This window comes from Pseudophryne corroboree, chromosome 4, assembly GCF_028390025.1.
Source record: "Pseudophryne corroboree isolate aPseCor3 chromosome 4, aPseCor3.hap2, whole genome shotgun sequence".
In the NCBI taxonomy this organism is placed as follows: Eukaryota; Metazoa; Chordata; class Amphibia; order Anura; family Myobatrachidae; genus Pseudophryne; species Pseudophryne corroboree.
In genome coordinates, this window is record NC_086447.1 from 910,399,944 (window position 1) to 910,427,089 (window position 27,146).

Below are 27,146 nucleotides of genomic sequence, written 5' to 3' on the forward strand. Positions count from 1 at the left end.
TACCCTCGGTGCCGGGGACAGACCAACGGCAACGTCTGGAATTGGTAATGACAGTCCTGTACCACAATCCTGAGGTACTCCTGGTGAGGAGGGTAAATGGGGACATGCAGGTAAGCATCCTGGATGTCCAGTGATACCATGTAATGTAATCCCCTTCGTCCAGGCTTGCAATAACCGCCCTGAGCGATTCCACTTTGAACTTGAACCTTCGTATATAAGTGTTCAAGGATTTCAATTTTAGAATGGGTCTCACCGAACCGTCTGGTTTCGGTACCACAAACATTGTGGAATAGTAACCCCGGCCTTGTTGAAGGAGGGGTACCTTGATTATCACCAGCTGGAAGTACAGCTTGTGAATTGCCGCCAGTACTACCTCCCCTTTCTCCGAGGGCAGCAGGCAAGGCTGATTTGAGGTAACGGCGAGGTGGAGTCGCCTCGAACTCCAGCTTGTATCCCTGTGATACTACTTGCAGAACCCAGGGATCCACCTGTGAGCGAGCCCACTGGTCGCTGAAGTTCCCGAAATGCGCCCCCACCGCACCTGGCTCCACCTGTGGAGCCCCAGCGTCATGCGGTGGACTCAGAGGAAGCGGGGGAAGATTTTTGATCCTGGGAACTGGCTGTCTGGTGCAGCTTTTTTCCCTCTTCCCTGTGCAGAAAGGAAGCGCCTTTGACCCGCTTGCTTTTCTGAAGCCGAAAGGGCTGTACCTGATAATACAGTGCTTTCTTAGGCTGTGAGGAAACCTGAGGTAAAAAAATTTCTTCCCAGCTGATGCTGTGGATACGAGGTCCCAGAGACCATCCCCAACAATTCCTCACCCTTATAAGGCAGATGTGCCTTTTAAAGTCAGCATCACCTGTCCACTGCCGGGTCCCTAATACCCTCCTGGCAGAATGGACATTGCATTAATTCTGGATGCCAGCCGGCAATATCCCTCTGTGCATCCCTCATATATAAGACTACGTCTTTAATATGCTCTATGGTTAGCAAAATAGTATCCCTGTCCTGACAGGGTAACAGACCCCGCTGCAGCAGCACTATCCATGCTGAGGCAATTGCAGGTCTCAGTATAGTACCTGAGTGTGTATATACAGACTTCAGGATAGCCTCCTGTTTTTTATCAGCAGGCTCCTTCAAAGTGGCCGTATCCTAAGACGGCAGTGCCACCTTTTTTGACAAACGTGTGAGCGCCTTATCCACCCTAGGGGATATCTCCCAACGTGACCTAACCTCTGGCGGGAAAGGGTACGCCATCAGTAACTTTTTAGAAATTACCAGTTTCTTATCGGGGGAACCCACGCCTCTTCACACACTTCATTCACTCATCTGATGGGGGAACAAAACACTGGCTGCTTTTTCTCCCCAAATATAAAACCCCTTTTTTGTGGTACTTGGGTTAATGTCAGAAATGTGTAAAACAATTTTCATTGCCGAGATCATGCAACGGATGTTCCTTGTGGATTGTGTATATGTCTCAACCTCGTCGACACAGGAGTCAGACTCCGTGTCGACATCTGTGTCTGCCATCTGAGGTAGCGGGCGTTTTTTGATCCCCTGATGGCCTTTGAGACGCCTGGGCAGGCGCGGGCTGAGAAGCCGGCTGTCCCACAGCTGTTACGTCATCCAGCCTTTTATGTAAGGAGTTGACACTGTCGGTTAATACCTTCCACCTATCCATCCACTCTGGTGTCGGCCCCACAGGGGGCGACATCACATTTATCGGCATCTGCTCCGCCTTCCACGTAACCTTCCTCATCAAACATGTCGACACAGCCCTACCGACACACCGCACACACACAGGGAATGCTCTGACTGAGGACAGGACCCCACAAAGTCCTTTGGGGAGACAGAGAGAGAGTATGCCAGCACACACCAAAGCGCTATATAATACAGGGATTCACACTTCCCACATTGATTTTTCCGTTATAGCTGCTATAATACACAATTTTTCGCCTAAATTTAGTGCCCCCCCCCCCTCTCTTTTTAACCCTTTGAGCCTGAAAACTACAGGGGAGAGCCTGGGGAGCTGTCTTCCAGCTGCACTATGAAGAGAAAATGGCGCCAGTGTGCTGAGGGAGATAGCCCCGCCCCTTTTTCGGCGGACTTTTCTCCCGCTTTTTTATGGATTCTGGCAGGGGTATTTATCACATATATAGCCTCTGGGACTATATATTGTGATTTTTTTGCCAGCCAAGGTATTAATATTGCTGCTCAGGGCGCCCCCCCCCCAGCGCCCTGCACCCATCAGTGACCGGAGTGTGAGGTGTGCATGAGGAGCAATGGCGCACAGCTGCAGTGCTGTGCGCTACCTTGTTGAAGACCAAAGTCTTCTGCCGCCTATTTTCAGGACCATCTTCATGCTTCTGGCTCTGTAAGGGGGACGGCGGCGCGGCTCCGGGACCGAACGATCGAGGTCGGGTCCTGTGTTCGATCCCTCTGGAGCTAATGGTGTCCAGTAGCCTAAGAAGCCCAAACTAGCTCCAATCAGGTAGGTTCGCTTCTTCTCCCCTTAGTCCCTCGTAGCAGTGAGTCTGTTGCCAGCAGATCTCACTGAAAATAAAAAACCTAAAATATACTTTCTTTTCTAGGAGCTCAGGAGAGCCCCTAGTGTGCATCCAGCTCAGCCGGGCACAAGATTCTAACTGAGGTCTGGAGGAGGGTCATAGTGGGAGGAGCCAGTGCACACCAGGTAGTCCTAAAGCTTTCTTTAGTTGTGCCCAGTCTCCTGCGGAGCCGCTATCCCCATGGTCCTTACGGAGTCCCAGCATCCACTTAGGACGTCAGAGAAAAAGAGAAAACTTCCCAGCTGAAACTCCACCACAGGAAATTTCTTGTTCTCACACCAAGAGACGTATTTTTTCCAAATACGTTGGTAATGTTTAGACGTTACCCCCTTTCTGGCTTGGATCAGGGTTGGAATAACCCTATCCGGGATCCCTTTCCAGCTAGATTTTGACTCTCAACCTCCATGCCGTCAAACGTATACATGGTAAGTCTTGATAGACGAATGGCCCCTGTTGTAGAATGTCCTTGCGAAGAGGTAGAGGCCACGGGTCCTCTAGGAGCATCTCCAGTAGATCCGCATACCAGGCCTTTCTTGGCCAGTCCGGAGCAATGAGAATTGCTTGAACCTTTTCCCTTTTTATTCTTTCGAGAATTTTGGGGATCTTTGAAAGTGGTGAAAACACGTACACCATCTGCTTGTGGGTCTCTCGACCTGGAACAATACCGCTTGAGCTTCTTGTTGAGACGAGAGGCCATCATGTCGATTTGTGGCATTCCCCACCGACGTGTCAAGCACCCAAACACCTCCGGGTGAAGGCCCCACTCTCCTGGGTGGAGGTCGTGTCTGCTGAGGAAGTCTGCATCCCAGTTGTCTACTCCCGGGATGAAGATTGCCGACCACGCCACAGCGTGTCTTTCTGCCCAGAGGAGAATCCTTGTCACCTCTGACATTGCTGCTCTGCTCTTCATTCCTCCCTGTCAGTTTATGTACTTTACCAACGTCACATTGTCCGACTGAACCTGAATGGCGTGATCTTGAAGAAGATGTGATGCCTGTAGAAGGGCGTTGTATATGGCCATTAGTTCCAGAATGTTGATTGGAAGGATGGTTTCCTGACTTGACCATTTTCCTTGGAACTGTTCCCCTTGGGTGACTGTTCCCCAACCTCTGAGGCTTGCATCTGTGGTTAGCAGAATCCAATTTTGAATCCCGAACCTTCAGCCCTCAGTCAGGTGAGAAGTCTGAAGCCACCACAGAAGATACATCCTGGCATTTGGCGACAGATGGATCCTCTGGTGCATGTGAAGATGCGATCCGGACCATTTGTCCTACAGATCCAGCTGGAAGGGCCTTGCATGAAACCTTCCGTACTGCATTGCCTCGTAAGAAGCTACTATCTTTCCCAGGAGGCGAATGCATAGATGCACCGATATCCGGGTTGGTTTTAGAACATCCCGTCCCATCGACTGGATCACCAATGCCTTGTCTAAAGGAAGGAATACCTTCTGTGCCTCCATATCCAGTATCATCCCCAGGAACAGAAGCCTCCGTGTTGGTTCCAGATGAGATTTTGGTAGGTTCAGAATCCACCCGTGATCCTGGAGTAGTTGGGTTGAGAGGGCAATGTTGTCCAACAACCTCTCCCTGGATGGTGCTTATATCAGCAGATCGTCCAGGTACGGTATTATGTTCACTCCTTGTTTGCGGAGGAGAAACATCATCTCTGCCATTACCTTGGTGAACACCCTGTGTGCCGTAGAGAGGCCAAATGGCAGGGCCTGAAACTTGTAGTGACAGTCCTGTAATGCAAACCTTAGATTAGCCTGATGAGGCGGCCAAATCGGAATATGAAGGTAGGCATCCTTGATATCCAGAGACACCAAGAATTCTCCCTTCTCCAGACCAGAGATCACCGCTCTCAGAGACTCCATCTTGAACTTGAACACGCGTAAGTATGGGTTCAACAACTTGAGATTTAAAATGGGCCTTACCGAACAGTCTAGTTTCGGTACCACAAAGCTGGAATAATAACCCTGGCTTTGCAGCTGAAGTGGAACTGGAACAATGACCTGAGTGTAACAGTTTGTGAATTACTTCCTGTAAAGTCATACTTGCTTCTTGAGAAGCTGGTAAGCCTGATTTTAAGAATCTGTGAGGTGAGAGTTCCGGAAACTCCAGTCTGTAGCCCTGGGCTATAAGATCTTTGACCCAGGGAGCCTGGCAAGATGTTGCCCTTATGTGACTGAAGTATCTTAATCAGGCTCCCGCCTACCTGTCTTCCAGGCATTGCGGTCCACCGTCATGCTAAAGGCTTAGAGGAAGCAGAGCCGGGGTTTTGTTCCTGTGAACCTGCAGTTGCTGCTTTTCTGGGTTTACCTCTACTGCCTTTGAAGGCCGTAGAAGAACCTTTGGTTTTATTTTTAAACTTCGCTGTCCGAAAGGACTGCAGAGTTGGAGCAGAATAGGTTTTCCTAGCTGGGAGGGCTGCGGAAGAAAGATATGTAGACTTACCCGCCGTAGCCTTGGAAATCCACGTATCCAGTTCATCTCCAAACAGGGCCTCACCTGTAAATGGAAGGTTTTCCACGCCTTTCCTGGAATCTGCATCCGCAGTCCACTGGCGTAGCCATAGACCCCTGCGTGCTGACACTGCCATGGCCGTGGTGCGTGCATTGAGCAAACCTATTTCTTTTATGGCCTCTACCATAAAATTTGCAGAGTCCTGTATATGCTGTAGGAGTAAAACTATCTCCCCCCTGGATAAGAAATCTAACTCGTCAATTAGATTATCTGACCATTTAGCAATGGCCCTAGTGATCCATGCCCAGGCAATAGTGGGTCTCTGGGCCACCCCAACAGCTGTGTACAGGGATTTGAGAGTGTTCTCAATTTTGCGGTCAACCGTGTCCTTTAAGGAGGCTGCCCCAGGGACAGGTAACACTATCTTACGTTACAACCTAGATACCGATGCGTCAACAATCGGTGGGTTTACCCATTTTTTCTATCATCCTTAAGGAAAGGGGAAGGATGTGAGTAATCTCTTAGGGATCTGAAACTTTTTATCAGGATTAACCCAGGTTTCTTCAAACAGAGAATTCAACTCTTTTGATGCAGGAAAAGTAGCAGAGGATTTCTTTTTTTACAGTAAAATAAGATACCTCCTCCTCCTCTGTCACCTTATCAGGAATCTGCAGAACGTCTCTAATAGAGTCCACCTCACCCTCCTCTGCGTCTGACACGTCGTCATCAGTGTCAACCTGCAGGATTTGAGCCTGCTCTTAGAGCCGTGCTTCGTACCCTCATGCCACCATAATTGCTGGCGACCCGCTAACCGGGATGCCGGCATAGTACTCACCATTCTTCTGTCTTCTGGCTCTGTTAGGGGTGGCGGCGTGCTGTGGGAATGTACGCTCGCCGTGGTGGGGCTTGCGAATGGTTCCCTCAAGAGCTCAGTGTCCTGTCAGCGGGGAACGGGACCATTAACCCTAGGGAGGTTGGGCCGTTCCCCCCCCTAAGTCCCACGAAGCAGTCATGCTGGTGCCAACCAGCCCTGCCTGAAAATAACAAACAGAAAAATAAATGTAGAAAACTCTTTAGGAGCTTCCATAAGCGTGACCTGCTCCTCCGGGGACATTTTCTAAATGGAGACTGGTAGGAGGGGCATAGAGGGAGGAGCCAGCCCACACGATCAAATTCTTAAAGTGCCCATGGCTCCTAGTGGATCTGTCTATACCCCATGGTACTAATGTGGACCCCAGTATCCTCTAGGGCGTAAGAGAAACATATATTTACACCTATACATTTTCCTACACTTTGCTTTGAGTAGAAACGCAATGCTCTCACAGTTCATATGGTCTTTCCTGTGGACTGTTCCTAACCGTTTCTTCATCTGATGTTTTTTAGAACCTGCGCACAGATATAGTAATGGATGTTGGCAACAGTCTTAATCCAGCCATAGACATAGGTCAGGTGAGTAACACTGAATGACATATTATCAGGGTTGGAGTGGCCCACCGGCGCACTGGGGAAATTCCCAGTGGGTCCCACTGTCAGAGCCCACACCCACTCTAATTAACTTTGTGGAGCAGAATCATGAATAAACTTGGGTCCTTGGTTTGTTTCTATGGGAACTCAACTACATCAAGATGCGCCCTCCTGCCAGTCAAAGTGGGTGTCCTGGCACATGCCTGTCCCCTCCTTTATAAAGAGGCCCTCCTCTTTCTATGTCCTTTTTAATGGCCATGTCCCTCTGTGGTGGCTGGCCACACCCTTAAGCTTGGTCCCCTACCTCTGCATTCCCTGGTGGGCTCTTCATGCCCCAGTCCGACACTGCACAATATGATAACGTAATCCCAATAAATTGTTTCCGGCAACACCCTCCGCTACAGAACAATTCATGACAATTAATTAACCCTTCATTGCTCAGATTGAAGGTGCATTTGTACAAGGACTCGGCCTGTTCACCTTGGAAGAGTTAAAGTATTCCCCGGATGGCAACCTGTACACACGAGGCCCTGGAATGTACAAGATTCCAGCCTTCGGAGACATTCCGGCAGAATTCAACGTCTCTTTCCTCCGAGACTGTCCAAACAGCAAAGCCATCTATTCATCCAAGGTAACGTCTAGCAGCTCCTCCGTAAAAGCCAATGATAAACTATTGCACCGTTACTTGTTTCTGTTCATTTATTGCATTTTTGCATTCAGGCCATTGGGGAGCCGCCACTTTTCCTGTCGGCCTCTGTTTTCTATGCCATCAAAGACGCCATCACGTCAGCCAGGGCGGAGTCCGGCATTAATGGCCCATTTAGACTTGACAGTCCGGCCACCCCGGAGAAGATCCGCAATGCCTGCGTGGATGAGTTCACCAAACTGGTAGGAGTCCATCTTTGCACAGGACACCGTGTTGTGATTTGACGTAAAATATTTTATATGAAAATCCAATATGATTTCTGGGCATCATTTACAAAGCCCAGTCGGTATTCTGGAGGCCGGGATCCCAACGTCGGTATGCTGCTCACTGTCAGGATCCCGACCGCTGGTCACCGGTACCCAACTCCTCCGAAATAATAGGTAAAATATTATGATGTAATGTTTCCACTTTTGCATAATGAGGCTCATTCAGGTGCTTCCGCAAAGCGAATATTGGGGGTATTTCAGACCTGATTGCTAGGGTGAGTTTTTAGGTTGTCGCCGCCTACAGGGGGTAATCGCTCTGCAGGTGTGTGATCGCATGTGCAGGAGAGCTGCACAAACCAGGACTTACTCAGCCACTGCGACGATCGGGGCCGGAGCTGACATCACGAATCCTCCCACAAAACGCCGGGTCCCTCCTGCGTTTTTCCGGACACTTCCTAGAAACGGTTAGTTGCCACCCACAAATGCCCTCTTCCTGTCAATCTTCTTGCGATCGCCGGTGCGATCGGATTTTTCGCACCATCCTGTCGCTGCCCGCACTATCCCGTCGGTGCATACGCATGCGCAGTTCAGACCTGATCGCCCGCTGTGCGAAAACGCATAACGGCGATCAGGTCTGAATTAGTCCCATTGTACGCACATCAGTGTTTACTTACTGCGCATGCATCTAAGCAGCAGTGTGCAAACGCAGAGATTGAATTGCGATTGCGGGAGCACCGAGGAACCGGGAATGGTCGGGTAAACGCAGGATTGCCATAGCCACTCAGACAGCATTTTCTGGACATGCATAAATTGCAGTTGTAATCTTCCTTGCTACTGGAGAGCCCTCTGCGTCCCGGGAGAGCAGCTCAGCCTGCGCGTCTACAGGGGCACTCAGACTCTGCGACATGACCCGGTTTGTGATGATGGTACCGATGTATCAGTCATTTTACACCGTTGGACAGAATTGATGTGACAGTAGTGGGCATCCCTGTGCTCAGGTCAGCTTCTGCCCATATTAGCAAATACTCGCAACTGCATACGGCAAAAGATAGCAACAGCAGCAGCAGCAAGAACAATCACACCTGAATGAGCCTCAGTGTCCCTCTGCACACAGAGTTTGCAGTGACGTCTCCCAATAGAAGAGATTAGGCATGCACCTGAAAACCCCTACGGTGCATGTGGGCGCTAAAACTGGGCGTTTCTGTCCTCGCACAGTCGTACACAATGATCTACACCAGCGAAGGTGTTGCTAGCGCTATTTCCATAAACTCACAGACGGACGACGCCAGTAGACGCACTGCGTGTACTTTTGCCTGCGACTCAGAATAAGTTCCTGCATATTTTTCTTACATTATTTTGTTTTAATGGTAAATCATGTGATAAAAATATGGCTGTATTGTCCCTGTTTCTGTGTGGACACTGGTGGACTTTTCCATGTTGTCTCTTTTGAGGGCAGCATGGCGTAATGGTTAGCATTACTTCCTCACAGCACTGAGGTCACGGTCTCCATTCCCCTAACGGTGTGGAGTTTTTATGTTCTCCCTGTGCTTGCGTGGGTTTCCCCCGGGTACTTCGGATTCCTCCCACAATCCAAAAATATACTGGTAGGTTAATTGGCTCCCAACTAAAATGAACCCTAATGTGTAAGTGTGTGTGGATGGGCCAACTGGATGGGCCAAGTGGTTCTTATCTACCGTCACATTCTGTGTTTCTGTGTCTTCCTGCAGTGCCCAGTCCCAGAACCAGGAACATTTACACCATGGTCTATAAGAGTATAATGAGGAACGCTATGAACGGCAGCCGGAACTCAGGAGACAGATCTCCGGCCACAGCTGCTAATTGAGATCACGCACAAAATCACCGATGAATCTGGAGCATGAAGACACTTTATTATTAATTTTATTGTGTTTTTTTTTAGGGGGGGTTAAATAATTTATTTGCTTTTAATATTGCATGTATTTTAAAAATTGCCTGCCATTTGTTAATTATCTATGTAAAACCAGCCAGTCCCCAGATATATTATCAGCCACTAGGGGTCACAAACCAACCACAGAATGTTTTTATATTTTATTTTTGCTCCTAAAATGCTTATTATTTAATCCTGGATTATGATTTAAATAAATCACTATTTCACTAATTTGTGTATGTGGCGACTTTAATCCCAAAAGTGATTTAAGAGCAAGAGTGGACACCCTATGCAGAGGGCATAATGACATGCGGGTGAAAGGAGAAGGAGAGGAGCCCCACCTCCCTCCCTTCTGTGCAAATCAGGAGAGTGCACTGCATTCTGTGCGGGCTGGACTGATGGGCCGACGTGCTGCTGCATGACCTATGGTGTCACGGCGCTGCATAGCCGTTCACAGGTCATGACCTGGGCCATGTTTGAGCAGTGATTGCTGCACCCACTGTTATACCCTTTTTCCACTGCCACTAAAAGCCCGGGTTATTGCCGCGATAACTTGAGTGCAGCTCAGGGGAAAAGGGTTGCAGATTTGGACCGGGTCACGGTGCTGTGTAAACTGGTAACCCGATTGATGCAACCCAGGGACCTGTTTACAGAATAGGGAGAGCCAGTGCTAAGAGGTGATCTGAATAAACCACGTCCTTCCTCCAGACTGATCAGGGTTTCAGCAGTGTCGCACCAAGGTTGGAGCCAGCTACTAAATCCCGGATGTGACTCGGCATTTAGATGTAGAAGCAGTATTAGTAATTCCAGGATTCAAGCCTCCAATCCCGGGATTAAAATCCCAGATTTATAGGGGCTAAATCCCGAGATCCTGCCGATTCCAATCCCGGAATAGGATTCCCTAATTAGCAGCTTTTATACAAGGTCAATCAAGCACCTTTAGAGAATGATTGGTACATTTACACCTAAGCACTTCTAACATGTTCTGTAATGCAGGATAAAATCATTAACACAGACATAATTGCACAGGTAATTCATATCAGCATATGGGTGATCCATCAACCCTACTATTTGATGCACCTATAAAGCCTCTCTGTAAACACTGACACATTATGCACATAATGCATAATGCAAGAGCGAACGTAGTCCCACTGCACAAAAGTGGAAGCAAGTAAAAGTCAAACAACTACAGACCAGTGAGTCTTACATCAGTAGTAGGGAGATTGATGGAAACACTCTTAAACGAAAGATCTCAAATCCAGCAATTTACAGGATCCCAAACAGCATGGATTCACTAGGGGGGCGATCATGTCAAACAAATCTTATTTACTTTTTTGTGTGACTAAAGTGATGGATAAAGGTAGAGCCGTGGATATAGCTTATCTAGATCTAAATAAACCTGAAAGTTTGGGATTGGATACTAGGATTATTGAATGGATAAGATCTTGGTTGCAGGATAGAAAACAGAGAGTTGTGGTAAATGGAGTGCATTTACAGGAGGGAAATGTTACCAGTGGAGTACCCAGGGATCTGTACTTGGACCAGTGTTATTTAAAATCTTTGTTGGTGACATTGCAAATGGCATTAAAGGGAAAGTATGCCTTTTTGCAGATGACACAAAGGTATGCAACAGGGTAGACACACCAGGTGGGGTAAAACAAATGATTGAGGATCTAGGTAGACTAGAGGAATGGTCAAGAGACTGGCAATTACAGTTTAATGCCCAAAAAATGTAAAATCATGCACCTGGGTCTCAAAAATCGAAAGGCTAAATATAGTATTAATGGCACTATACTGGGAACTGCTGAGGAGGAAAGGCAGAGCCGGCCCTGGGCATAGGCAAACCAGGCAATTGCGTAGGGCCTCTGGTATGTCTAGGGGCACAAGCAACTTCTGCTGATTAAAATGATATGTCGCATGCCTATATTCTGTGTGTAGCATTTCGTATGCAGATACAGCCACAGTCTCACCCAGTATATAGGCATGCCGCATATCATTTTAATCAGCAGAAGCTGCTTGTGCATCCTAGCCACATAGTAATGCAAATAAGATGCATTTTCATTAAAAATAGGCACCCGACGTTAGCAGAGCTGCCAGATGACTCACGCCAGGAACTATGTGTGTCATTATATGTATAAGGGCATTAATAATGTGTAACATATGTGTAAGGGGCACTATGTGTGTCATTATATGTATAAGGGCATTAATAATGTGTAACATATGTGTAAGGGGCACTATGTGTGTCATTATGTGTATAAGGGCATTAATAATGTGCGGCATATGTGTAAGGGACATTATGTGTGTCATTATGTGTATAAGGGCATTAACAGTGTGTGGCATATGTGTAAGGGAAATTATGTGTATAAGGGCATTAATTAGGGTTGGCATAATGTGTAAAGTGCATTATGTTTATAAGGACATTAATAATGTGTGTCATATGTGTAAGGGGCATTACTGTGTGGTATTATGTGTATAAATGCATTACCAATGTGTGGCATTATGTGTATAAGGTGCTCTACTGTGTGGCATAACGTATAGAAAGGGCACTACTGTGTGGTCTAATGTGAATAAAAGGCAATATGGTGTGGTGTAATGTGAATAAGGAGCAATTCAGTATGATGTTATGTGAATGAGGGGCACTACTGTGAGGAGTATTGTACATAAGGTAAAGTGGTACTACTGTGTGATATAATTTGAATAAGGGACACTATCGCATAAAATGACACACTAGTGCATAATTTGAATTGGGGGTACCATGCCCCTTGCCAGCAAAAACACATACCTTTTTGGGCTGTGTGCCGAATGTGTGCACACTGTTCTTATTTAATTACAGGGGGTAGGGGAAAAAAAAAAGGACTGCTATGGGTGGGGGGTGATGGTGCTGGGAAAGGGGTGCAGGGTCAGAGGCGGAACTAGCGGTGGTGCATGGGGGCAAAAGCCAAAATCTTGCCTAGGGCATCATATTGGTTAGGGCCGGCTCTGAGGAAAGGGATCTAGGAGTCACTATTTCAGGTGACTTAAAGGCAGGTAAGCAATGTAAAAAAGCAATGAGGAAGGCTAGTCAGATGCCTGGCTGCATTGGGAGAGGAATCAGCAGCAGAAAGAAAGTAGTAATAATGCCACTGTATAGGTCATTGGTGCGGCCTCATCTAGAGTACTGTGTTCAATTCTGCAGACCATATCTTCAAAAGGATATTAATACATTAGAGACTGTACAAAGAAGGGCAACTAAAATGGTGCATGGCCTACATCACACAACTTACCCAGAAAGACTAAGAAATCTCAATATGTATAGATTGAAGCAGAGAAGGGAAAGGGGGGACATGATAGAAACTTTCAAATATATCAAGGGTTTAACAAAGTCCAGGAGGGAAACGTTCTCCAAATGAAGAGAAGCAATAGGACACGAGGACATGCACTGAGACTGGAGGGGGGGAGGTTCAGGGGAAATTTGAGGAAAAATTACTTCACAGAAAGGGTAGTGGACAAGTGGAATAGCCTCCCATCAGAGGTGGTAGAGGCTAAGACAGTAGATAAATTTAAACATGCATGGGATAGGCATAAGGATATCCTTACAAAGAAATGAGGATCAAATTAGGTTTGAGATAAAAAAAAAAAGAGGGGTCAGACTAGATGGGCCAAGTGGTTCTTCTCTGCCGTCACATTCTATGTTCCTGTGTTTCAAACTCTATACTGTATGTAATGCTGCATATTGCTTATTTTATGTCTTAAGGTGCATACACACGGAGCGCTTTTCCCCCCTGCCCAGCGATGTCAGCGGGGGTGAGCGGCTTTCCATAGCAGGACGTTATGGAAAGCCGCTCACCCTGCCGTTCATCTACTGGTAATACCAGTAAATGAACGGCGGCCGCCAGCGATGAAGCAGGAGCGCGCATCAGCGCTCACCGCTCATTGCTTGTCCATACACACTGGGCGGCTCAACACACCAAGAGTGACCTGCTGTCAGCTCAGTCGCCCAGTGTGTATGGGCCTTTAGATAAATGATCTCTAGTATCCTGCTCAGTACTATAGCTGACTGTCACCAAACCCGGAACCCTGGACATAATAGAAAAATTCCCTCTCTTCAAGGATGAGTTAAGCAATTATTTTGCCTCGTTCATTCTCTGTTTCAAATGCCTCTCCTCTCCTCCCCGCCCTTTCCTTGCTCCCCCCTCCTTCCCCATATTTCTCTTCTACAAAAGCAGCATGGTTTGCACAGTGGCTATCATTACTGCCCAGTGTCGGATTGGGACATGAAGGGCCCACCGGGGGAATGCAGTTATAGGGGCCCATACTTAGCGGTGTGGCCAGCCTACAAAGGGGGTGTGGCCAGCCTCTACAGAGGCTTGAAATACACAATAGTCTAGTGCAGTGTAATGCGACATATCTACCTATAATACAAGTGCACAGTCTGGAACCTGATCCCTAGAGGAAGGAGTGGGCACTCAGGCAGTGGGGCCTACCGGTGGTTTCCCTGGTACCCCTGTGGGCCAGTCCGACCCTGTTACTGCATCATAGCAGAAGTCATGAGTTCAATACCTGGTCGTGGCTGATCTGTGTGGCGTTTGTATGTTCTCCATGTTTGCATGCATTCCCTCTGGCTGCTCTGGTTTCCCACTGCAAAAACACACAGGTAGGTTAATTTGCTTCTGCTGAAAAAAATTAACCCTTCCTTGTATGTGTGTTATGTGATAGGCAGAATAGATTGTAAGCTCCACTGGGGTAGGGACTGATATGAAAGACAGAATTATACTCTGCAAAGCGCGGAAGTGGAAAAGGAGTGACGAGCCGTCTAGGGGTGTACGTTATGGACCTGTTGCACATAATAAGGGGCTGATTTATTAAGCAGTGAAAATAATGGAGAAGTAACCAATACAGAACTTGGAAAGAGATAAAGTGGAGTGCTGATTTGTGTGTGTGTGTGTGTGTGTGGGGGGGGGGGGTCCCCGTGCCCTGGACTACATCCTTAGTGCTATGAATGCACCAGGTCGCGGTTGGTAGGCCCATATATGTCTGGGCATTAATGATGCTATGCACCTCAATTTTCTCTATGTTAGATTTCAGATGTTATTATAGTTACTCCAATTAGCAGTGCTTAGTACTATAGTGTGCGCTTCTTTTAAAAATGAAAGGGGCTGATTTGCTTGTACTTTATCTCTTTCCACTTTATCTCTCTCCAAGCTTTGGTAAATCTACCACATTATAATTGAATCCTCATGTATGTGATCTGGGGGTCCTTGGTCAATCCTGAAAGACAATCTGTTGATACTGGTTACTGTAGTTCAATATTTGCAGCCTTTACAACGGGCCTAATTCAGACCTGATCGCTCACTAGCGTTTTTTGCAGCGCTGCGTTCCGGTCAGGACTGCGCATGCGTATGCACCGCAATGCGCAGGTGCATCGCACAGGTACAAAGAGGTTCGTTGCTCTGCAATGGATTTGTGCGAAGAATCCATTTGCACAGGCGATCACAAGGTGACTGACAGGAAGCGGGCGTTTGTGGGTGTCAACTGACCGTTTTCAGGAAGTGGTTGGAAAAACGCAGGCGTTCTCAAGCGTTTGCAGAGCGGGTGTCTGACGTAAATTCTGGTCCCGGACAGGCTGAAGTGATCGCAGCGGATGAGTAAGTCCTGGGCAACTCAGAAACTTCACAAAATCTTTTTGTAGAGCTCGGCTGCACATGCGATCGCACACTTGCAAAGCGAAAATACACTCCCCGGTGGGCGGCGACTATCTGATCGCAGTGCTGCAAAAAACAGCTAGCGAGCGATCAGGTCTGAATTCTTCCATGTAGGTAGGCCAGTGTGGTTTCAGGTCAGGTCTATTGTGGATCATGGCTTCACAGATAACGGATATCTCCCTTTTTTAAGGGGGGTACACACGGAGAGATCCGAGCTTAAATTCTAAGCATTCCGACTAGATTGCTTAGAAATTAACCATGGATCTCTCCGTGTGTAGGGTGCCTGCGAAAGCGATACGCATTCCCGCGCGTCGCTATCGCCTGCTCTAAATTTGGCATGCCAAAGCTAGTGAGATCGCTCATTTCACCACTGGGTAAAATGAGCTCCCCCCTCCTCGCTCAGCACACATCATGCTGAGTGCTGAGCTGGGAAGAGATGTGCACTGAGCAGTCTGTGCTAGATCTGATAGAGTCAAGTATCTACCTTTTAACATTAGCTATATACTAATACCGTGTAGCCGTAATGGCTGCTAAACCACGTGCACATGCTACGCACTCCGTACGCTATTTGCGTATGAAGACCTCGCACGTGGTACGCAAATTAAGTACACACGCTGTGCTGGGTGTACGGAATACCCACAGTGAGCATACACACAGACCGTAACCTTTATAAACTTTAAACACAGAATATGCTTACATTGTAAACCTTAATGCAACACACTATGATTGAGTTTGTATTGTAAACCTTACTACTGAAATACTGCAGCGATATAACGCTGCTTAACCTTGTTAATGTAAATGCTGTTAGAGCGATTTAGAAACTCAGAAACCCTTTGTACTAGCTAGAGAGACACAGACACCCTGCTGAGGTTCCAACACCTTTACTAACAAGCTTTTAGATATATCAAAAGGGGTACACAGTTACAGCTTATACTCTACATACTAACATATAATTCTAACAGAATATCTAGACAGAAATATACAATAACGTCACAATCTTATACTATAACAGAGAGAGAGAATATGGCCAATACAAACAAAGATTTAGAATGGTTACAGAGAATTACTTACACACACTGGGAATGATCGCTGCTCAGCTTCTGGTACCAGCTCCAAGTTAGTCAAGATGAAAACCGTTTGTGGAGTGTGAGAGAGTGAGCTGTCCAGGCTGGCTGATCTTATATACACTGCATACAGTATACTACAAAGGGACCTATAATCTCATTGTTCATTGGACACAGGAATGTCTCCTCGCATCATAACAAAAGGTCATAGGTTAGTTTGAACAGGCGGGCTGTGACTATATCAAATTGCTCAGGTGGGAGGGAAACTCAGGATTTCCAACACATGGACAATGAACTGCAAATATAGAAAATGTCCAGAAACTACTAATGGCCATAACTATATGCAGGAGCGATTAATCTTTACCTAACCAACACCGGATTATTGCTATTAAAATACTCTTCGGTTAGGTACCAGACACCACTGTTCAACCTTAATCAGACCCTTTGTACCACGTAAAGAGGAATTCCCTTGTCCAGGGACCAATTCACTTTAAACAAACTTACAGTTATCACTAAGGGGAACATTACCAATAATACCTGCTATATGGAGTTATTAAGCAGCGATTGAGTCGCCCGCTAGACGCACACAAATTCTACCGTAAATGCACATACCATGCGCTCGAGCGCACGCCCGTAGAGGCGCCGTCACGCAACTGCGAATATGTGCACGCACGCCAGAGAAAGTGCATGTGCAGCGGGCAAGCGCATGAGGTGAATATATGGCAACGTGTAGCATGATATTTTTCTGACTTTGACAGTCCACCCTTTGGCAGTCATCAATAATTGATTAAAGTTATTAAATCAAGCTTCTATTCCTGGCTCTGGATTACTCACAGCTGCCTGTCCCCTTCCTGCTGAATGCTCCTACGGCGCTGACCCTCTGTTGTGCTCCGGCCTACCACCATCTTCATAGCCTCCTGCTGATTGTGGTGTTGCTCCAGGCACTGCTGCAGCTGCTCACGGGTACTGCAGTCCGAGGAACATGAAAAAAAACAACAACGGGATTTTGGTACTTAACAGTAAATCCTTTTCTTCGATTCCACAGGGGACACTGGAAGATTATTACGGCGGGGTATAGATGGTGGACAAGTGGAGCCGGCACTTTAAATTCTTTAAATAGTGACTGGCTCCTCCCCTCTATGCCCCCTCTACAGACAATTTTGAAAACTGAGCACGAGAGGAAATGACTCGATACAACACAACAGAGGAGGAGAAAGAATGAGAACAATATATATATATATACATATAAATAATAAACAACAAGAACAATTGTCATCAGTCAACTTAAATGTAAATAACTTTGAAGAAATCTCCTACACTGGAGAAACTAAACCCAAAGATGCCCAGCACTGGGAGGGCGTCCAGTGTCCTCTGTGGAATCGGAGAAAAGGTGTCACTGAACTGGTTTGAAGTAGTTGAGAACTTGGGGATTCTTCCGATGGTCGGGAAGAGGAACTGCAACTGGGTCGGAGTAGGGAGGGACGGATGTAGGTCTTCCTCATGCAGAACTACTTAGCAAGTATAATTTGTGTATGATGCTGAAGAACTCGTGTGACAAAGGTTTGGGAGCAATGCTGGAGCACACAGAAGAAAGAAGGACTTGTGAGCGATGCTGAAGAAATCGATGTGACAAGGTTTGGGAGCGATGCAGAAACACACAGAAGAATGTAGGACTTGTGAGCGATGCTGAAGAAATCGATGTGACAAGCTTTGAGAGCGATGCTGGAGCACACAGAAGAATGTAGGACTTGTGAGCGATGCTGAAGAAATCGATGTGACAAGGTTTGGGAGCGATGCTGAAGCACACAGAAGAATGTAGGACTTGTGAGCGATGCTGAAGAAATCGATGTGACAAGGTTTGGGAGCGATGCTGAAGCACACAGAAGAATGTAGGACTTGTGAGCGATGCTGAAGAAATCAATGTGACAAGGTGTGGGAGCGATGCTGAAGCACACAGAATGAAGGACTTGTGAGCGATGCTGAATACTAAAAAGTCTAAAGTTTGTTCAACCCATAAGACGTGCTGAATACTGAGAACACTGGGGACTATGCTTGCAGGAAGACACCTTGGATGCAGGAGGCGCTGGAGTATAGCCACAGGAAAACACGCTTCTACCAGGAGCACTGGCGGTCGTTACAGTAGAGAGACGATACTCAGGCGCCGGACACAGACCGGCGTCTGCTTTTGAACTTCCCGTTTCACCCTGATTGGCGGAGAGGGGAGCAAGTGACTTCACCCGCTCACAACACCTACGTGGACGCCGGGCGGAACCCACCGGAGGCCAGAGCCGCCAGGAGAGCCAGCGAACACACAGGGGTAAGCGCGCCGGCCGCGATCCCCGATGTGTGACAAAAGGATTTACCGGTAAGTATCAAAATCACGTAGTCTCCTTCATCCACTAGGGGACACTGGAAGATCATTACAGTGGGGACGTCCCAGAGCTCCCATTACGGGCGGAAAAGCACTGAGAATCCTGTAATACCGCTTGGCCAAACTGAGATGCCGAAGCCACAAAAGTATGAAACTTGTAGAACTTGATAAATGTATGTTTCCCTGACCAAGTTGCAGCTCTACACAACTGCTTCAAGGAAACTCCTCTAGCAACCGCCCAGGAAAAAAACACTGACCTAGTGGAATGGGCGGAGACTGAAGTAGGCGTAGGTAGCAACGCTTCTAGATACACCTGTCTAATAGTAAATATGATCCAACGTGCTAAGGTCTGTTTTGAGGCCAGCCATCCAGGCTTGGCGGCATCATAGAGCACAAAAAGAGCATCCGTCTTGCATAAATTAGCAGTTCTGTCTACATAAATCCTTAGTGCCCGAACAACGTCCAGGGATCTTGAAGAGGGAGAGCCATCTGAGAGTACTGGAACCACAAAAGGCTGATTCAAGTAAATGGCTGAAACAACCTTAGGTAAAAAAGATCTGTGAGAACGGAGTTCTACTCTGTCCTCATGGAAGATCAAATACGGAGAATGGCATGAGAGAGCTCCTAACTCAGAGACTCTCCGACCTGAGGCCAGTGCCAACAGTAACACCACCTTCCATGTAAGGAATTTGAGCTTCACCGATTCCAAAGGCTCAAACAAGGATGATTGCAAAAAACGAGAGAACCGTATTCAGATCCCAAGGAGCTGTGGGAGGAAATGAACGAAGGCTTAAGGCATATAACTCCCTGAAGAAAAGTCTGTACCACAGGCAGGAAAGGGTGGAAATCTGAACCTTTAGCGACCATATGCTCAAACCCGCCGAGAAGCCAGCCTGGAGGAAAAGGAGAAGTCTGGCCAACTTAAAACAAGTAGGCGAGAATTGACGCTGTTCGCACCAAGAGATGTATGACCTCCAAATGCGATAATAGTGTCTGGAAGTGACCTCCTTTCTAGCACTCATCATAGTAAGAATTACTGGTGTTGGGATGCCCTTTTGTCTTAAAAGATCCCTCTCAACAACCACGCCATCAAACGTAGCCGCTGTAAGTCCGGACAAACGAAAGGGCCTTGTGACAGCAAATCGTGCCACATAGGTAGCGTCCACGGGTCGTCTATGAGTAACTGAAGGAGATCGCTGTACCAAGTTCTTCGAGGCCAGTCTGGAGCCAAGAGTAGAACTCTGATGGTCTCTTGTTTGATTCTCTTGAGAAGGCGTGGCAATAGGGGAAACGGTGGAAAAAGGTACACGAATTGGAACGTCCAAGGGATCGTCAATGCGTTGACTGCCTCCGCCTCTGGTGCGAGAGCAATACCAAGGAAGTTTGTTGTTCCTTCTGGACGCCATGAGATCGATCTGCGGTAGTCCCCATTGACGAACCAGTTGCTGAAAACCCCCATTTGCCTGGATGCATAGCCTGATGACTTAGGTAATCAGCCTCCCAGTTCTCCACTTCTCGTATGAACTATATTTCTACTGCATACCTCTCGGCCCATAGTAGGATCCTGGTAACCTTCTTCATAGCGGCTCTGCTGCGGGTTCCCCCTTGTCGATTTATATATGCCACAGCCGTGGCATTGTCTGACTGCACGCATACTGCTCGTCCTTGTAGGAGATGACTGGCCAACAGGAGAGCATTGTAGACAGCTCGAAGTTCCAGAATATTGATAGGTAGAGTTAGTTCTTGGAAAGTCCAGAGTCCCTGTAATTGGCAATCTAGAGTCACCGCTCCCCAGCCGCGGAGGCTGGAATCCGTCGTGAGAAGAACCCAATCCACGAGAGCAAAGTCCCTGCCCTTTGACAGATTCACAGTGTTCAGCCACCAAAGCAATGACAGACACGTCCTGGGACTTAGCTGATCCCTCTGATGCATAAAAAGATGCGAAGCGGACCATTTGGAAAGGAGATCGAGTTGAAATGGTCTGGATTGGAACCTCCGGTACTGTACCGCTTCAAACGCTGCTACCATCTTCCCCAGAAGACGAATGCAAAGATGAATTGAAACTGTGCGATGCTGTAAGACCAACCGAACTAACTCCTGAATGGATTGAATCTTGTCCTGCGAGAGAAATATCTTCTGAAGCAGTGTCCATGATCATCCCTAGGAATTGAAGCTGCTGTGTTGGTTGTAACTGAGACTTTTGGATATTTATGATCCATCCGTGCCTCCTGAGAAAATCCTGGGCTGTTCTCATATCGTCTACTAACTTCTCCTCCAACTGGGCCTTTAGGAGAAGATTGTCTAAGTAGGGAACAATGTTCACCCCCTGTGAGCGCAATCGCGCCATCATCACTGCCATACCTTTGTAAAAACGCGAGGTGCTGAAGAAAAACTGAAAGATAAGGCTTGGAATTGAAAATGTAAATCTTTTACTGCAAAATGGAGAAAACTCTAATGGGGCGGCCAAATTGGTATATGGTGATAGGCATCTCTGATAAAGTCCCCTGCTTCTAGACCATTTATGACTGACCGCAGAGACTCCATCTTGAATTTGACTATTCTCAAAAAAGGATTGAGACTCTTTAAATTCAGAATGAGTCTTACCAGGCCGGCTGGCTTCGGCACCACGAACAAACTGGAATAAAATCCCCATTTCTGCTGGTGAAAAGGCACAGGAACGATGACACCCTTCTCCAGGAGATTCTGTATTGCCAAGAGAACAGAATCCCGATGTTCTTGTGAAACTGGTAAACTGGTTGCAAAATATCTTGGAGGGGGATTTAACTGAAACTCAACTCTGTATCCCTGAGTAATAATGCACCGCGTCGGTGCAGGTTTCCGACCAAACCTGTATGAAATTTAGCAACCGAGCTCCCACCCTAGGATCACCCAGGAGGGAGTGAAGCCCGTCATGTGGTGGGCTTAGTAGCTGGTTTAGGGTCCAGCTGTAAGGCAGCTGTAGCTGCGGCACGACCACGTCCTCTGCCACCTCTGAAGGATGTGGATCCTCCTCTTGCACGTCCTCTGAACCTTGACGGAGCCCAAAAAGGCCGGAAAGAAGGTCCAGAGTAAGTCTTCCCGGGAGGTGGAGCTGCAGAAGGAAGATATGTTGACTTTCCTCACGTGGCCTTAGAGATTAGAGTATCCAATTCCTGACCAAACAGGAACTTGCCATTATACGGTATTGCTTCTATTGCCTTCTTGGAGTCTGCATCCGCTTGCCACTGCCTAAGCCTGAGTGCACGGCGAGCTAAAATAGACAAGGCCGATATCCTGGATCTGATGGTTCTGCCGTTTTTTTGATGCTTCCTCCAAAAATACCGCAGATTCTTTGATATGTTCTGCCAGAGTAATCAAATGATCTGTAGGGAGACCAGATTGTAAACCTGTTACCAATTGCCCTGCCAAGTCTATCGCCTTGTTAACCCACATACCAACCAGAGTAGGACGAATAAGTACCCCTGCTGCTGAGTAAATAGACTTTAAGTTATTTTCTAACCTGCGGTCTGTTGGCTCCTTTAACGAAGTAGCGCTAGCACCAGTAAGAGGGTCTTCTTTGACAATTTGGATATGGAGGGTTCTCCCACTTAGCCCTATTTTTCTCTGGGAAAGGATACGACAGTAACAGTCTATGGGGTAGATTTACTAAGGTCCCGATTTTGACCGAGATGCCGTTTTTTCTTCAAAGTGTCATCTCGGTAATTTACTAAGCAAAAATCACGGCAGTGATGAGGGCATTCGTAATATTTTGGAAGTCCTAGGAAAAAATCACGAATCAATACACCATCGGTCAAATACGCCTGCAATTTGGTAGAAATCGGGAATTTACTAAAAAGTGCAAATCACAAACACTGCCGACAATAGCCAAACACTGCCGTGCAGAAATACAAATCGTAAAAAAGTGCTAAAAAAAAAACAGACCTGCTTTTTTATCACGTGTTTGGATAGGCATGCAGGGATCCATGAGATCCGTGCATGTTTATCAGTGGGAAGGGGATGGGAAAGTGTTAATTTTTTGAAAAAAAATTGCGTGGGGTCCCCCCTCCTAAGCCAAACCAGCCTCGGGCTCTTTGAGCCGGTCCTGGTTGCAAAAATATGGGGAAAAAATTGACAGGGGTTCCCCCATATTTAAACAACCAGCACCGGGCTCTGCGCCTGGTCCTGGTTCCAAAAATACGGGGGACGAAAAGCGTAGGGGTCCCCCGTATTTTTGAAACCAGCACCGGGCTCCACTAGCTGGACAGATAATGCCACAGCCGGGGGTCACTTTTATACAGCGCCCTGCGGCCGTGGCATTAAATACCCAACTAGTCACCCCTGGCCGGGGTACCCTGGAGGAGTGGGAACCCCTTCAATCAAGGGGTCCCCCCCCTCCAGCCACCCAAGGGCCGGGGGTGAAGCCCGAGGCTGTCCCCCCCATCCAATGGGCTGCGGATGGGAGGCTGATAGCCTTTGTTGTAAGTTATGAATATTGTTTTTAGTAGCAGTACTACAAGTCCCAGCAAGCCTCCCCCGCAAGCTGGTACTTGGAGAACCACAAGTACCAGCATGCGGTGGAAAACCGGGCCCGCTGGTACCTGTAGTACTACTACTACTAAAAAAATACCCCAATAAAGACATAACACACACACCTTGAAAGTATAACTTTAATGCATACATACACACCACCATATACACATACTTACCTTATGTTCACATGAGGGTCGGTCCTCTTCTCCATGTAGAATCCATGGTGTACCTGTTGAAAAAAATTCTACTCACCAAATCCAGTGTAGAGGGCTCCTCGGGTAATCCATTTGTAATCCACGTACTTGTAAAAATAAAAAAACGGACACCCGACCACGAACTGAAAGGGGCCCCATGTTTTCACATGGGACCCCTTTCCCCGAATGCCAGAAACCCCCTCTGACTTATGTCTAAGTGGGTTTCTTCAGCCAATCAGGGAGCGCCACGTTGTGGCACCCTCCTGATCGGCTGTGTGCTCCTGTACTGTCTGACAGGCGGCACACGGCAGTGTTACAATGTAGCGCCTATGCGCTCCATTATAACCAATGGTGGGAACTTTGTGGTCAGCGGTGAGGTTACTTTCGGTCACCCGCTGACCACAAAGTTCCCACCATTGGTTACAATGCAGCGCATAGGCGCTACATTGTAACACTGCCGTGTGCCGCCTGTCAGACAGTACAGGAGCACACAGCCGATCAGGAGGGTGCCACAACGTGGCGCTCCCTGATTGGCTGAAGAAACCCACTTAGACATAAGTCAGAGGGGGTTTCTGGCATTCGGGGAAAGGGGTCCCATGTGAAAACATGGGGCCCCTTTCAGTTCGAGGTCGGGTGTACGTTTTTTTATTTTGACAAGTACGTGGATTACAAATGGATTACAAGCAGAAGAGCCTTCTACCCTGGATTATGTGAGTATAATTTTTTCAACAGGTACACCATGGATTCTACATGGAGAAGAGGACCGACCCTCGTGTGAACATAAGGTAAGTATGTGTATATGGTGGTGTGGATGTATGTATTAAAGTTATACTTTCAAGGTGTGTGTCTTATATTTTTATTGGGGTATTTTTTTAGTAGTAGTACTACAGGTACCAGCGGGCCCGGTTTTCCGCCGCATGCTGGTACTTGTGGTTCTCCAAGTACCAGCTTGCGGGGGAGGCTTGCTGGGACTTGTAGTACTGCTACTAAAAACAATATTCATAACTTACAACAAAGGCTATCAGCCTCCCATCCGCAGCCCATGGATGGGGGGGGACAGCCTCGGGCTTCACCCCTGGCTCTTGGGTGGCTGGAGGGGGGGGACCCCTTAATTGAAGGGGTTCCCACTCCTCCAGGGTACCCCGGCCAGGGGTGACTAGTTGGGTATTTAATGCCACGGCCGCAGGGCGCTGTATAAAAGTGACCCCCGGCTGTGGCATTATCTGTCCAGCTAGTAGAGCCCGGTGCTGGTTTCAAAAATACGGGGGACCCCTACGCTTTTTGTCCCCCCGTATTTTTGGAAGCAGGACCAGGCGCAGAGCCCGGTGCTGGTTGCTTAAATATGGGGGAACCCCTGTCAATTTTTATCCCATATTTTTGCAACCAGGGCCGGCTCAAAGAGCCCGAGGCTGGTTTGGCTTAGGAGGGGGGACCCCACGCAATTTTTTTTTTAAGTTTAAACATTTTTTTTTTTTACAAGGTGCACAATGAAGCCCAGCACGGATCTCTCAGATCCGGCCGAGATTCATTGTATTAAAGTCGGCAGTGTTTTACAAGTCACTCACGTAAAACACTGCCTAAAAAAACGAATGACATCGACATCGGAAAAACCAAAAATGCAGAATACGGCAGCTTAGTAAATTAGTCGTAACCAATTCAAAAAGTTGCATATTTACACTTTCGATGTCATTCGTGATTGAACTTTGACCTCAAACGGGAAAATACGATTCTTAGTAAATTTACCCCTATGTGTAACTTGAAATTTCTGATCAGGATGCTTCCATGCTAGTGCAAAGTGATCATCTATTTCCGTGGAAATAGGGAAGGAGGTCGCACTCCTTTGTTTCTTTGTAAAAAATGAAGGCTGTGGAGGAGTCGGATCAGACTCTGTAATTCGTAACACCTTGTGCACTGCCAGTATGAGAGCATCTAAGTCCTCTGATTCGATATCCGTGTCCTCCTGAATTACATCTGTATCAGAGTCCTGGAGAACTTCACCCTCCTCTTATGGAGGGATATCTTCAATGTCTGAGTCGTCAGACTGTAAACCCGCTAGTAACGGTCTCTTTTTGGAGGCTGCCTGTGCAGAAACAGAGGTGGGGGATTTAGATGCCACCATAGACTTACGTAACTCCTCTACTGACCTGTGTGCCTACTCTGGTTTGCATAGAGAAGACTGAGCTCTGGATTCTTCTCTATCTTTACGGGAAGCTGCCAGCTCCGCTGATAGAGCGATCATGACTCCGGACAATTGAACCAGCCATGGTGGAGTGGGATCCTGGTGTTGCAGGTGCTGGGGGAGTTGGTTCACAGTTATCACAATATAATAAACCCTCATTCTGCTGAGTAAACTTTGCAGAGCACATCTTACAAGCATATAGCTTCTGAGAAGCCTTAGAAGAAATGGCTCTGCCAGTCCTTGTCAGTTAAAAAAATAAAATACAAGTTCAGTAGAGAATGTTAGAAAAAGAAAAAGACAATAGAGAGGGGGAAGAATAGGTGAGAGACCAGTCACAGCCGCCCTAACTAACAGTTACAATGTAGTGTAACGTACAGGCATTCCTAATACAGTTAAACTATATTACAGTGACTCTAACACTCTCCCCCTCTATACCGGTATCAACGATACCTGACCACCGCTCTGAGCTTCCTGGAGTCTGCAGCATTCTCCCCTCTGTGACCGCTATCCCAGCTTCCAAACAGCACCTGCAGCGTTCTTCCCTCTGAGACCGCTGCCCATGCGTGTAATGGCGCCGAGCCGGTGGAAGAAGGCGTGGCTATTTGATCAGTGTGCGCTCCGGAGCATAGCTCTGCCCCACACCTCCAGCACCCTCTATAGTGGGAAATTAAAAGATGCTTTTGCGCGGTGAGTGCTGAAGTACCGCCGCTGTGCAGAGCTGCTTCGGTACTCAGCGCGGTGAATAGAGTGCCCTGCAAGGAAGTTGTTCCGGAGATTCTGCTAGTCAGAGCTCCGTTTACTAACTCCCTACCTTGCTGAACCGGCTGGGCACTGGCTGCGGGGATCCTAGCAGACGTACATACAGAGTCTGTAAGAGTACCTCCAGGACTAAAGTCCTTGTAGCCGGGACAATGGCTGCAGTTTAAAGAAACTGTGTCCACCGGCAGCTCCCACATTGCAGACAGACTGGGGCAGTAGGCTGCCTGTCTGTCCTCAGTTTGAAAATAGAAATTTCTCTGGAGAAGCTCAGAGAGAGGACCGGCTCCCTCGGCACATTTTTCAAACTGGTCTTTAGGGGGGGCATAGAGGGGAGGAGCCAGTCACTATTCAAAGAATTTAAAGTGCCGGCTCCACTTGTCCACCATCTATACCCCACTGTAATGATCTTCCAGTGTCCTCTAGTGGATGAAGGAGAAACAAAAGGTAGTGACTTACATGATAATAGCTCTGACTGAAATTGCAAACATTTATTTATTTATTTATTACCAGTTACTTATATAGCGCACACATATTCCGTAGCACTTTGACATAGAATATTTGCCCATTCACATCGGTCCCTGCCCCAGCGGAGTTTACAATCTATATTCCTTATCACATGCACACACAGGCACATTCACACTAGAGTTAATTTTTGTTGGAAGCCAATTAACCTACCAGTATATTTTTGGATTGTGGGAGGAAACCGGAGAACCCGGAGGAAACCCACCCAAGTACGAGGAGAATATACAAATTCCGCACTGTTTGGGCCACGGTGGGAATTGAACCCATGGCTCAGTTGATGATCCTCTTCCAGATGAAGGCAATAACAATGGATATCCTAGGTGACATTTATTGAGGAGCTACAAAAGACCAGAAAACACAATTCATGTACCTTCACCACCACCTAGTGGACACTGCTGAAACAACAGTCCGTGACATTGTCATCTTATTTCATCTAATACGGTAACGATTTCATTTCTGTCATTCATTTATAAAACAGTGATATGTATATAACAGGAAAAAAACAACATCTACTGTAGCATATACACCATGGTGGTTATTCAGACCTGGTCACACGCA

At 47.3% G+C, this 27,146-nt stretch overlaps 1 protein-coding gene across 4 annotated transcripts in view; it reads left to right on the forward strand.

The window, feature by feature from the left end:
* The window catches only part of XDH (xanthine dehydrogenase), a 440,380-nt gene extending 430,840 nt beyond the window's left edge, over positions 1–9,540 (forward strand). For all 4 annotated transcript variants that reach the window (XM_063918955.1, XM_063918954.1, XM_063918956.1 and 1 more), the window contains 4 exons: positions 6,411–6,476; positions 6,934–7,122; positions 7,212–7,379; positions 9,131–9,540. In XM_063918955.1, coding sequence (XP_063775025.1) covers positions 6,411–6,476; positions 6,934–7,122; positions 7,212–7,379; positions 9,131–9,181 — 474 coding nt within the window. In that variant the 3' untranslated portion in view covers positions 9,182–9,540. The remainder of the gene's footprint in view (positions 1–6,410; positions 6,477–6,933; positions 7,123–7,211; positions 7,380–9,130) is intronic.
* Positions 9,541–27,146: the final 17,606 nt, after the last annotated feature.